At 45.1% G+C, this 10,833-nt stretch overlaps 1 protein-coding gene across 1 annotated transcript; it reads left to right on the forward strand.

Annotated features, from left to right (window-relative positions):
- Window positions 1-5,802: 5,802 nt before the first annotated feature.
- Window positions 5,803-7,373, forward strand: LOC309391501 (vitelline membrane outer layer protein 1-like). Its single transcript, XM_081952019.1, has 3 exons — window positions 5,803-6,039; window positions 6,290-6,384; window positions 6,980-7,373. Exons 1-3 carry the CDS (start codon window positions 5,869-5,871, stop codon window positions 7,269-7,271), a joined length of 558 nt encoding a protein of 185 aa, XP_081808145.1. The 5' UTR covers window positions 5,803-5,868; the 3' UTR covers window positions 7,272-7,373.
- Window positions 7,374-10,833: the final 3,460 nt, after the last annotated feature.

Here is a 10,833-nt window from a genome sequence, read left to right on the forward strand (position 1 = left end):
GCTAACAAATTTAATAAAATAAATAAATAAATAAATTTAGAATGAAAGAGAAAAGCAGGTGGTCTTGAAAGAGTCCATTTACCAGTGGTGGGTTACAACCGGTACTCCCTGGTACAGGTGTACCAATGCCTGCCGGAAGCACCAGGTACCATTCCAGTATGGTGCTCCGGAGGGCCCGCCTGCCTGCTCACACTCCTTACCTGTATTTGAGCTCTTCAGCACTTCCGCTCTTCCAAGCAGCTGGAGCATCAGAGGCATTGCAGAGGCGTTGCAGAGGTGTTGCGGAGCATCACAGGAGGTAAGGATATGTGTGCACATGCTGCGCACTTTCATGTAATGGACGCCAGGCCCCGTTGCACCGTACCGGTTGCAGCGGGATCCGGAATCCACCACTGCCATTTACATATGTATTAAAACTGGAGGTTTTCCATTAGATCAGTGTTTCAAACTTGGCCATTTCAAATAGATGTACCCTGGCTGAGGAATTCTGGAAGTTGATTTCAACACAGCTTAAGGTTGCCAAGATGAAAAACATTGCATGTAGCATGTGTCATTCTACATGAGAACAAAGAAATACATCAATCCTTATCTTAAATAAGCACTTAATAGTTGAGTGGTTAAATCAACTGTTTATTCTAGTATGCCTGGTTGACTTTTCCCACAAGTAGACAAAGTGACAGTTGACTTTTCTCACAAATAGAGAATTTCCCCAATTATTTGGATATTAGAAAGAAACCAAGAGTGAGAAACCATTGATGGTAAAATCAAATTTGCTGACATTTTAGGGTTAGCTAGGTAGTGGCAGTCCAGTCAATGTGGTCAGTTGATGAGTAACTTGTGGAAAGCTAGAAAATTGAAGCTTCTAAATTGGGCCTCCTGCAGTACTTGCTGTACCCCTCTGCAGCCATGCAGTGCTCATTTCAAGTTTTGCATTCTGGGTCTTGTAGCTTCAACTTCTCCCAAGGTCCTATAAGCAATGCCCATGAGATTTTAGCCCACCCAAGGATGGTGGTTTTGTTCAAGAGAAGTTAAAAAGATTATAATCAAGTTTGACTCCCTCTTCTTTGTGACATCCCTGAGATATTGGAATACTGCTATCATGTCTCCCCTAGTCCTTCTTTTCATTAAACTAGACATACCCAGTTCCTGCAACTGTTCTTCATATGTTTTAGCCTCCAGTCCCCTAATCATCTTTGTTGCTCTTCTCTGCACTCTTTTACAACTGCTTATAACTCCATTAAATGTATTTGATGTCCATAGTAACTGCTTGGATCTTCTTTGGGGATCTGGAATAGTCTTCCTCTCAATTAACAGGCAGGCAACCAAATTCTTTCTTACTTGCAAGGAGACAACACCATCCATGATTGTTAGCAAAAGAGGGAAAGAAGGACACTTATTCCCTGAAGTCCCCAATCATTGAAAGATGCTAGTCTCTAGTTCTTCTTGAAACTAAGAAATAAGTCAAAAGAGGCTGTGTCTGACCAACTGTGCTCTGGGCTCTCAGTAAGCAATAACTGATGATGAGGCCTTGCTTGAAATACTCAAAAACTCAGCAAATGATCCAAACCAGAGGTGGTATTCAGCAGGTTCTGACCAGGTTCTGGAGAACTGGTAGTCGAAATTTTGAGTAGTTTAGAGAACCAGTAAATATCACCTCTGACTGGCCTCACCCACTGTTCCCTCTAAGGTGCGTGGCTGCGCAGCCGCACAGGTTGCAAGAAAACACCGCGCAGCAGTTTCCAACTGCCACGCAGTGCTTTCTGCTGTCACAGGTGCCGGAGGCTGGGGAGGTCCTTTGCAGACGGCTAGAACTGGCTGCCCGCAAAGGACCTCCCCTGACTTGTTTCGTTGAGCGTGGGGCAACTGACGCTAGTTCAGGAAAGCAAGCCCGGGGAAGTCCTTTGTAGGCAGCCAATCCTAGCTGCTTGCGCACGGCGCTGCAGCTAAAGTAAACTCCCAAAGCCCCTGCTGCTACCAGAATATCTGCTGCCGCCTCCTCCTACTCTAAAAGCACCACCAGATTTGCTGCCCAACGCTGCGGCAGAGATGAAGCCGCCAAAGCTCCTGCCGGCACCCCGCCCATGGTAGCGGAGCCTCCCCCTCTGTTTGGAGCACCTGAGCTGAGCCCCACGTAACCCCTGCCCCCTCCTCCTCTGCTGTGCTTTTGAGGAGCCATGAGGCCGCGGGAGCCAGTAGGAAGGCGGCAGAGGGGGTGGGAGCAGGGGAAAAAGGCCTCATGGCTTCTCAAAAGCATGGCGGAGGAGGAGAAGGCAGCAGGGGTAACGCGGTGCCCAGCTCAGGTGCTCCAAACAGAGGGGGATGCATCACCGCCGCTGCCACGGGTGGGGCACCAGCGGGAGCTTTGGTGGCTTCACTCCAAATGTGGTGGTGCTGTTGGAGGAGGAGGAGGAGGAGGAGGAGGAGGAGGAGGAGGAGGAGGAGGAGGAGGAGGAGGAGAAGGAGGCAGCTGTTATTCTGGTGGCGGCAGGGGCTCGTCGGCATCTTCAGCGCCAGCCCTGCCCCTGTGAAAAAAACCGAAGATAGAGCAGATCCACGCAGATGACGTCGCCGCAACATGACTGGAGGAGGAATTCTGGGAGTTGAAGTCCACAAGTCTTCAAGCTGTCAGGTTTGAAGACCCTGGGTTTTTTTTTCCTAAAGGGATAGGGGTGCAAGGGTCTTGTAACTTGACAGCTTTAAGACTTGCATGCTTCAATGCCAGAGTTTCTGATCCAATATTTTGGTTGCTAAGCAGGAGCGTTGTTAAGTGATACTATATAACACAATTAAGCGGGTACCTTGAATAAACATAACTTTGAGTTTCAAATAATACTGATTTTGTTGTTGTCTTAGGTGACACCTGTGAAAAAAATTTAGCTGCTGCTCAGGCATAAAAATGTGCCGCTCAAACACTATACTTTTCTGCTCACACTGAAAAAAAATTAGAGGGAACATCCCTTTGGTGTGTTGATTAAGCTCTTGGCATCAGGCCACAAGACTCAAGCATAATGGCTAAAATCTGGGACTAGGAACCAGTTGAATTCTATGTTTGAGTATCAAAATTATGTCTGGGATTATAATTGACTTTCAACTTAATTCATTGGGGTGTTTTAAGAAAAAAAATAAGGGAAGAGGATCTTGTGGCTCCTAGGGGGAAAAAAAGAATACATTTTAAAAATCCCAAATCTTCCATTGACTACATTTCCAGGATTACTCGCAGTCCATATCACATTCAGAAACCATTAGAGCACAGACTCCTTGTTCCAGAAATTGTAGTATTGTAAGTAGTGATGGGATTCAAATTTTCTTACTACCGGTTCTGTGGGCTTGGCTTGGTGGGCGTGGCATGGCTTGGTGGGCATGGCAGAGGAAGGATACTGTGAAATCTCCATTCCCTCCCCACTCCAAGGGAAGGTTATTGCAAAATCCCCATTTTGTCCTGATCAGTTGGGGCTTGGGAAGCAGAGAATAGATGGTGGTGAGGCCAGTCAGAGGTGATATTTACTGGTTCTCTGAACTACTCAAAACTTCCATTACCAGTTCTCCAGAACCTGGTCAGAACCTGCTGAATACCACCTCTGGTTTGGACCATTTGCTGAGTTTGTTGAGTATTTCAACCAAGGCCTCATCATTAGTTATTGCTAGGAAAACCTACTGAGAGCCCAGAGCACAGTTGGTCAGACACAGCCTCTTTTGACTTATTTCTTAGTTTCAAGAATAACTAGAGACTAGCATCTTTCAATGATTGGGGACTTCAGGGAATAAGTGTCCTTCTTTCCCTCTTTTGCTAACAATCATGGATGGTGTTGTCTCCTTGCAAGTAAGAAAGAATTTGGTTGCCTGCCTGTTAATTGAGAGGAAGACTATTCCAGATCCCCAAAGAAGATCCAAGCAGTTACTATGGACATCAAATACATTTAATGGAGTTATAAGCAGTTGTAAAAGAGTGCAGAGAAGAGCAACAAAGATGATTAGGGGACTGGAGGCTAAAACATATGAAGAACAGTTGCAGGAACTGGGTATGTCTAGTTTAATGAAAAGAAAGACTAGGGGAGACATGATAGCAGTATTCCAATATCTCAGGGATGTCACAAAGAAGAGGGAGTCAAACTTGATTATAATCTTTTTAACTTCTCTTGAACAAAACCACCATCCTTGGGTGGGCTAAAATCTCATGGGCATTGCTTATAGGACCTTGGGAGAAGTTGAAGCTACAAGACCCAGAATGCAAAACTTGAAATGAGCACTGCATGGCTGCAGAGGGGTACAGCAAGTACTGCAGGAGGCCCAATTTAGAAGCTTCAATTTTCTAGCTTTCCACAAGTTACTCATCAACTGACCACATTGACTGGACTGCCACTACCTAGCTAACCCTAAAATGTCAGCAAATTTGATTTTACCATCAATGGTTTCTCACTCTTGGTTTCTTTCTAATATCCAAATAATTGGGGAAATTCTCTATTTGTGAGAAAAGTCAACTGTCACTTTGTCTACTTGTGGGAAAAGTCAACCAGGCATACTAGAATAAACAGTTGATTTAACCACTCAACTATTAAGTGCTTATTTAAGATAAAGATTTTCTCAATAGTTGATGTGTTTCTTTGTTCTCATGTAGAATGATTCATGCTACATGCAATGTTTTCCATCTTGGCAACCTTAAGCTGTGTTGAAATCAACTTCCAGAATTCCTCAGCTAGGGTAAATCTATTTGAAATGGCCAAGTTTGAAACACTGATCTAATGGAAAACCTCCAGTTTTAATACATATGTAAATGGCAGTGGTGGATTCCGGATCCCGGTGCAACCGGTACGGTGCAACGGGGCCTGGCGTCCATTACATGAAAGTGCGCATCATGCGCACACATATCCTTACCTCCTGTGATGCTCTGCAACACCTCTGCGACGCCTCTGCAATGCCTCTGATGCTCCAGCTGCTTGGAGGAGCGGAAGTGCCGAAGAGCTCCAATACAGGTAAGGAGCGTGGGCAGACGGGCGGGCCCTCCGGAGCACCATATTTGAATAGTACCCAGTGCTTTTGGCAGGCATTGGTACAGCTGTACCAGGGCGTACCGGTTGTAACCACCACTGGTAAATGGACTCTTTCAAGACCACCTGCTTTTCTCTTTCATTCTAAAGTTACATTCTGTTGATATCTAAAAGTTGACATCAAAATCTACTACATTCAATGGCACAGTTTTTGTTCCCTTTAGTGTCTGAAATTACCACTCTATGCAAAGTAAGGGAGATAAATCAAAATGTGTCCATTAAAGCATTTTTGGCTTGTAATAAATTATACAAATTATGCAAAAAAAATTTCAGTATATCTTTCCCAGCATTAGCTCAGCAATTCAGACTGATTTTATGGGAGTTAAAGTTTCTGCAAGATTCATAAATTTACGCATTTGAGTTTACCATTAACCCGACTTTCTGGTTTCTGAGTATTACCCAGAAATCCGCTAAGGTGTTAATTAGAGAGGATGTAATTTCTGAAGTCAGTAAGTGGCAAGATTACTTTTTTTAAAACTTAGTATTTCATGGGACATTGATGTTTACAGTAAGTGAAGTTTTTGCTAGGACTGCGAGGCAGGCAATTCGGTGTAGTGGTTCAGACTGGTTTGTACTCTAGTCCTGTTCTAGGAAGAAGAAAGCAGTGACAAACAACTTCTGAAATTTTGCCAGTGAAAGTGCAGGATGCGGTCCAGGAAGTTCCTAAGAATTAAGGCTGATTGAAATCTACACAACAAATAAATGGTAAAGCATGATTTCATGAGGGTGGTACCGCAGATACTTATAAAAGACTCCTGGTTTCTAGGAGGCCACAAATTCTGAAGATATTTCTGTTTCAAGAGGCCAACTGGTTTACTCTTTCATGGATCTCTCTGTCACCACTGTTCTTCTCCTGACCATGTCCTGCTGCCTGGGGAATACTGAAGCCCGAAGTTACCAATATGTACTCACTGTACCAAATGGGGGTCCCTGGGGTTCCTGGGGCTCAAGTGAGTTTTGCCCTGGAGGTTATACAAATGGCTTCTCCCTGAAGGTAAAAATTTATTTTTCAGATGCTCTTTTACTTCTTTCTGTTTCCTTGAAATTCACTCTTCAGTTTTTCACTTTGTGTTTTAAGAAAGGCCACAATATGTGTGTTGATGCTTAACATTTTTTTGATTCTCTAATCAAAGAGAGGCACTGATTCTCCCATATTGATGGGTAAATGTTGGAAATTCCAAGAACTGAAGGCTGAACGAAACCAAGGGCTGATCTTGAACTTTATCAGAGTCTTATTTTCTTAGGTAGAACGACCCCAAGGGAAAGGTGACGATACAGCTCTGAATGGTATCCGTTTGTACTGTGACAAAGGCAAAACAATTGAGTCTACAGTTGGACCGTGAGTAACCGACTTTCTTGTCCTATATTATTTTCTTGTGATTGATTGTTAGTGTACTGCTGTTAATTTCAGAAGGGGATGCACTGGAAATAAATGAATCAATAAAGTTGATTCTCAGGCACTGTTGTGCAATGGTGTCTCTGAATTAGCAGCTGAGACATGGTTGGAGACTTGTTTATTCAAATGTATCTCCAACCTTTGGTCTTTCTTGACGTGCTCATTGCTCTTTCCTGACATTCATTCATGCCCCCAAAACCCCTTTATTGACTCAATGGTGGCGCAGTGGTTCGAGTGCTGTACTGTATGCTATTTCTGCTGCCTGCCAGCTGCCTGCAATTTGTATTCTTTATTTTTTTTCCCTAGGAGCTTATGGCAGCAGCCACAAGATCCTCTTCCCTTGTTTTCTTCCCCTACAACAGCCCAACGAGTTAAGCTGAAAGTCAATTATCATCCCAGAGATAATGAATTTTGATACTCAGACTGGTTCAACTGGTTCCTAGTCCCAGATTTTAGCCATAATGTTTGAGTCTTGAGGCCCGATGACAAGAGCTTAATCAACAAACCAAAGAGATGTGTATCCATCTTTTATTGGCAGGTGGGGAGACTGGACCCACACCCAGTTCTGCAACTCAGGCTACCTGGTTTCTTTTTCTCTGAGAGTGGAAGGCCCTCAAGGAGAGGGTGATGATACGGCAGCTAACAACATCCAGTTCACCTGCAGTAATGGTCAAGCCATGACGGGCCATGGCCTGAAGTGGGGTGATTTTGGCCCATGGAGCCATCGCTGCCCCTCAACTGGTATATGTGGGATACAAACAAAGGTGGAGGGAGGTCAGGGCAGGGGTGATGACACAACACTCAATGATGTGCGTTTTTACTGCTGTTAATGGCTGATACATGTTTTGTCACCTAGAAATATGCTTTTGCTTACATTTCCAAAAACTGTTAATTATAGTCCAATATTAACTTGAGGAGAGAGTATCTGCTTGTGCAAAATGTGGTAGTACAAGGTAATCCCCCCACCCCTCTGTGTGTCTTGAAATGGGCTCAGATTGGAGAGAAAAAAATGTGGGGGCAGAAACCTCATGCATTGCAAAGATTGATGATCTCCTCTCTTATTATTTTGAATCAAGTCACAGAAGCAAACTGTAATTCTGTATTACTGCTTTCTTGCTTGCAAATAAAATTATGTTGCATTTTCAAAGTCATTCCTTTTTTGGTCGACCCTAAGCCCCCTTACTTGTGGGGTGCCACAGGGGTCGGTCCTCTCGCCACTCCTGTTCAACACATACATGAAGCCGCTGGGTGAGATCATCCGTGGTTTCGGGGTGGGATATCATCTGTACGCTGATGATACTCAGCTGTACATTTCCACCCCGAACCACCCCAACGAGGCCGTCGAAGTGATGTCCCGGTGTGTGGAAGCAGTACGGGTCTGGATGGATGACAACCGACTCAGGCTCAACCCTTCCAAGACGGAGTGGCTGTGGGTTCCGGCTCCCCGGTTCAACCAGATAATTCCATCTCTGGCCATTGGGGGCATTCAACTCGCCCCCGTGGAGCGGGCGCGCAATTTGGGCGTCCTCCTGGATGCCAGGCTGTCCATGGATGATCATGTGACAGCCGTGGCCAGGGGGGCGTTCCACCAGATTCGCCTGGTGCGCCAATTGCGCCCCCTATTGGACCGGGACGCCCTACGCACAGTCACCCATGCGCTGCTGACGTCTCGCCTGGACTACTGTAACGCTCTCTACATGGGGCTTCCCTTGAAATGCACTCGGAGACTGCAGTTGGTCCAGAATGCGGCCGCGCGGGTGATTATGGGGAGTACTAAGTACTCCCATGTGACACCTCTCCTGCGCGAGCTGCACTGGCTTCCTGTGGTCTATCGAGTGCGTTTCAAGGTCTTGATTACGATCTTTAAAGCGCTCCATGGCTCAGGACCTAGTTACCTGCGGGATCGTATTCTGCCCCATACATCCCTACGACCCATCCGCTCAAACAGAGAGGGACTTCTCCAGGTGCCGTCCACCAGACAGTGCCATGGGGCGGCGCCTAGGAGCAGAGCCTTCTCTGTGGCGGGCCCAGCCCTGTGGAATGACCTCCCCCCGGATATTAGGACCACTACTGACCTCCGCTCCTTCCATGTCAAGCTCAAGACCCACCTTTTCCAAATAGCTGGCCTGGCTCAACCATAACTTCGTAACGCTCCTGATGGGTTTTTAATTTAGTAATTTTATTTAAGGGGATTTTAAATTGTGTTTTAATTGTCTTTCACCTATAAGTCAACTCTCCTCCATGCACATATGTATATGTCTCTGTTCTTTTTGTATATATGTTTGTCTTATGTGTATTTTTATCTGTTTTGATTGTATGCTGCCCCGAGTCCTTCGGGAGAGGGTTGCGGCTAATCAAATAAAATTATTATTATTAATAATTAATTATTTTCATTGAGCCATGTTTTGGGCCACGATAATACGTATGTATTTCTTTGGGTTTATTTGTTCTTGCATTTCACTATAGAGAATACAGAAATATTAAAGAAAATAAACTATAGGTGGGCCAGCACTAGTTAAAAACCAACAAAAATGGATGATGTATGTGTTTTTATCAGATGTGGATAATGAGCTACAAAAGTTTTCTTCTTAGACAAAGCCTACAAATCATCACTTATCCAAATTACTACTTTTCTGTTCTTCAAACACTTACATAAAAAGATCACTCCACCAATCCCATGCCTTTCATTGGCTCTGAATTTTTATGTTTATGTATTTATTGATTTGATTTGTACAACATTGCAACTTAATCAGGCTCTTGGTTGCTTACAAGTTGACACAAACCCAGTTTGGTATAAATTGAAATATAGCTAAAATCCTTAAACATAAATAACAAAAGAATGTGTTGCCCTGAAACTCTTCAGAAATGATCCATCCTACAGGCAGGCAAGATCCAGTGTGGGATATCAGTCTTCAATACAGCTCCCCTCTAGTTGTAGTCAATTTTCCCCAATCCAAGGAAGATCGTATAAAGACATTCCTCTAGGGTTCACCAGGGTTTTATAGTTCCAACCCAGAAGATTTTTCAAAAACAACAGTTCATTTGTAACGGCAGCAAAAATGGGGGAAAAAGCACCATTTTGGCTCAGCCCCCTCAGGGGATCGGAGAACAAGCATTCAAAAAGTTTCCATTCATAGTTTATTAGGTCAGTTCACTTTCTTTCTTTCGCAATTGTTCAAGAGAGTCATTACCCCATTGCTTGAAAGAAGTGAATATCAAAGAGTTTTTCCCCAATTCTCTCTCTCTGTGTCCCGGTGTTTGGAAGCCGTCGGGGTCTGGATATGGGACAACAGACTCAAACTCAACCCCTCCAAGACCGAGTGGCTGTGGCTACCGGCACCTCGGTTCAGCCAGCTGATTCCATCACTGGCCATAGGGGGCGAGCAATTGCCCCCTGTGGAACGGGCGCGCAATTTGGGCGTCCTCCTAGATGCCCAGCTGTCAATGGATGACCATGTGGCAGCCGTGGCAAGGGGGGCGTTCCACCAGGTTCGCCTGGTGCGCCAATTGCGCCCCCTTCTGGACCGGGATGCCCTACGCACGGTCACTTATGCACTGGTGACGTCTCGCCTGGACTACTGTAACGCTCTCTACATGGGGCTTCCCTTGGGACGCGCCCGAAGACTGAAGCTAGTCCAGAATGCAGCCGCGCGGGTAATCATGGGGAGTACCAGGTACTCCCACGTAACACCTCTCCTGCGCGAGCTGCACTGGCTGCCTGTGGTCTTTCGGGTGCGTTTCAAGGTTCTGGTTACCATCTTTAAAGCGCTCCATGGCATAGGGCCTAGCTACCTGCGGGATCGCATCCTCCCACACACATCCCTGCGACCAATTCGCTCTCACAGAGAGGGGCTTCTCCTGGTGCCGTCCACTAGGCAATGCCAACGGGCGACACCGAGGAGTAGGGCCTTCTCTGTGATGGGCCCAACCCTCTGGAATGACCTCCCCCCCGACATTAGAACCACTACTGACCTCCGCTCCTTTCGACAGAAATTGAAGACTCACCTGTTCCGACTGGCTGGTCTGGCATAATTACAACGTCTACCTCCTGGCATACACATTTTTATTGGTTTTTAGAGGGATTGTCTCTTTTAAATTTAATCTTACAAGATACTGGGATTTTAAATTTTGTATATTCTGATTTATTTACTTAGCCATACAGTTTGGCATATTTTTATCCTCCTCACATATACATATATATGTATCTATTTATTTAATAATTTTAATTTGTTGTATTTTGATACGGACTGTACACCGCCCTGAGTCCCTTTCAGGAGAGGGGGCGGTCTATAAGAGCTAATAAATAAATAAATAATAAATAAATCTCCTCCGAGAGTGAGATCGTTTAAAGCCGCTTTTCCGAGAGGGGGGGAAGAACCCCCCCTCTCCAAT

The sequence above is a fragment of the Natrix helvetica genome (assembly GCF_964273705.1).
Source record: "Natrix helvetica genome assembly, chromosome: 4".
NCBI lineage: Eukaryota > Metazoa > Chordata > Lepidosauria > Squamata > Natricidae > Natrix > Natrix helvetica.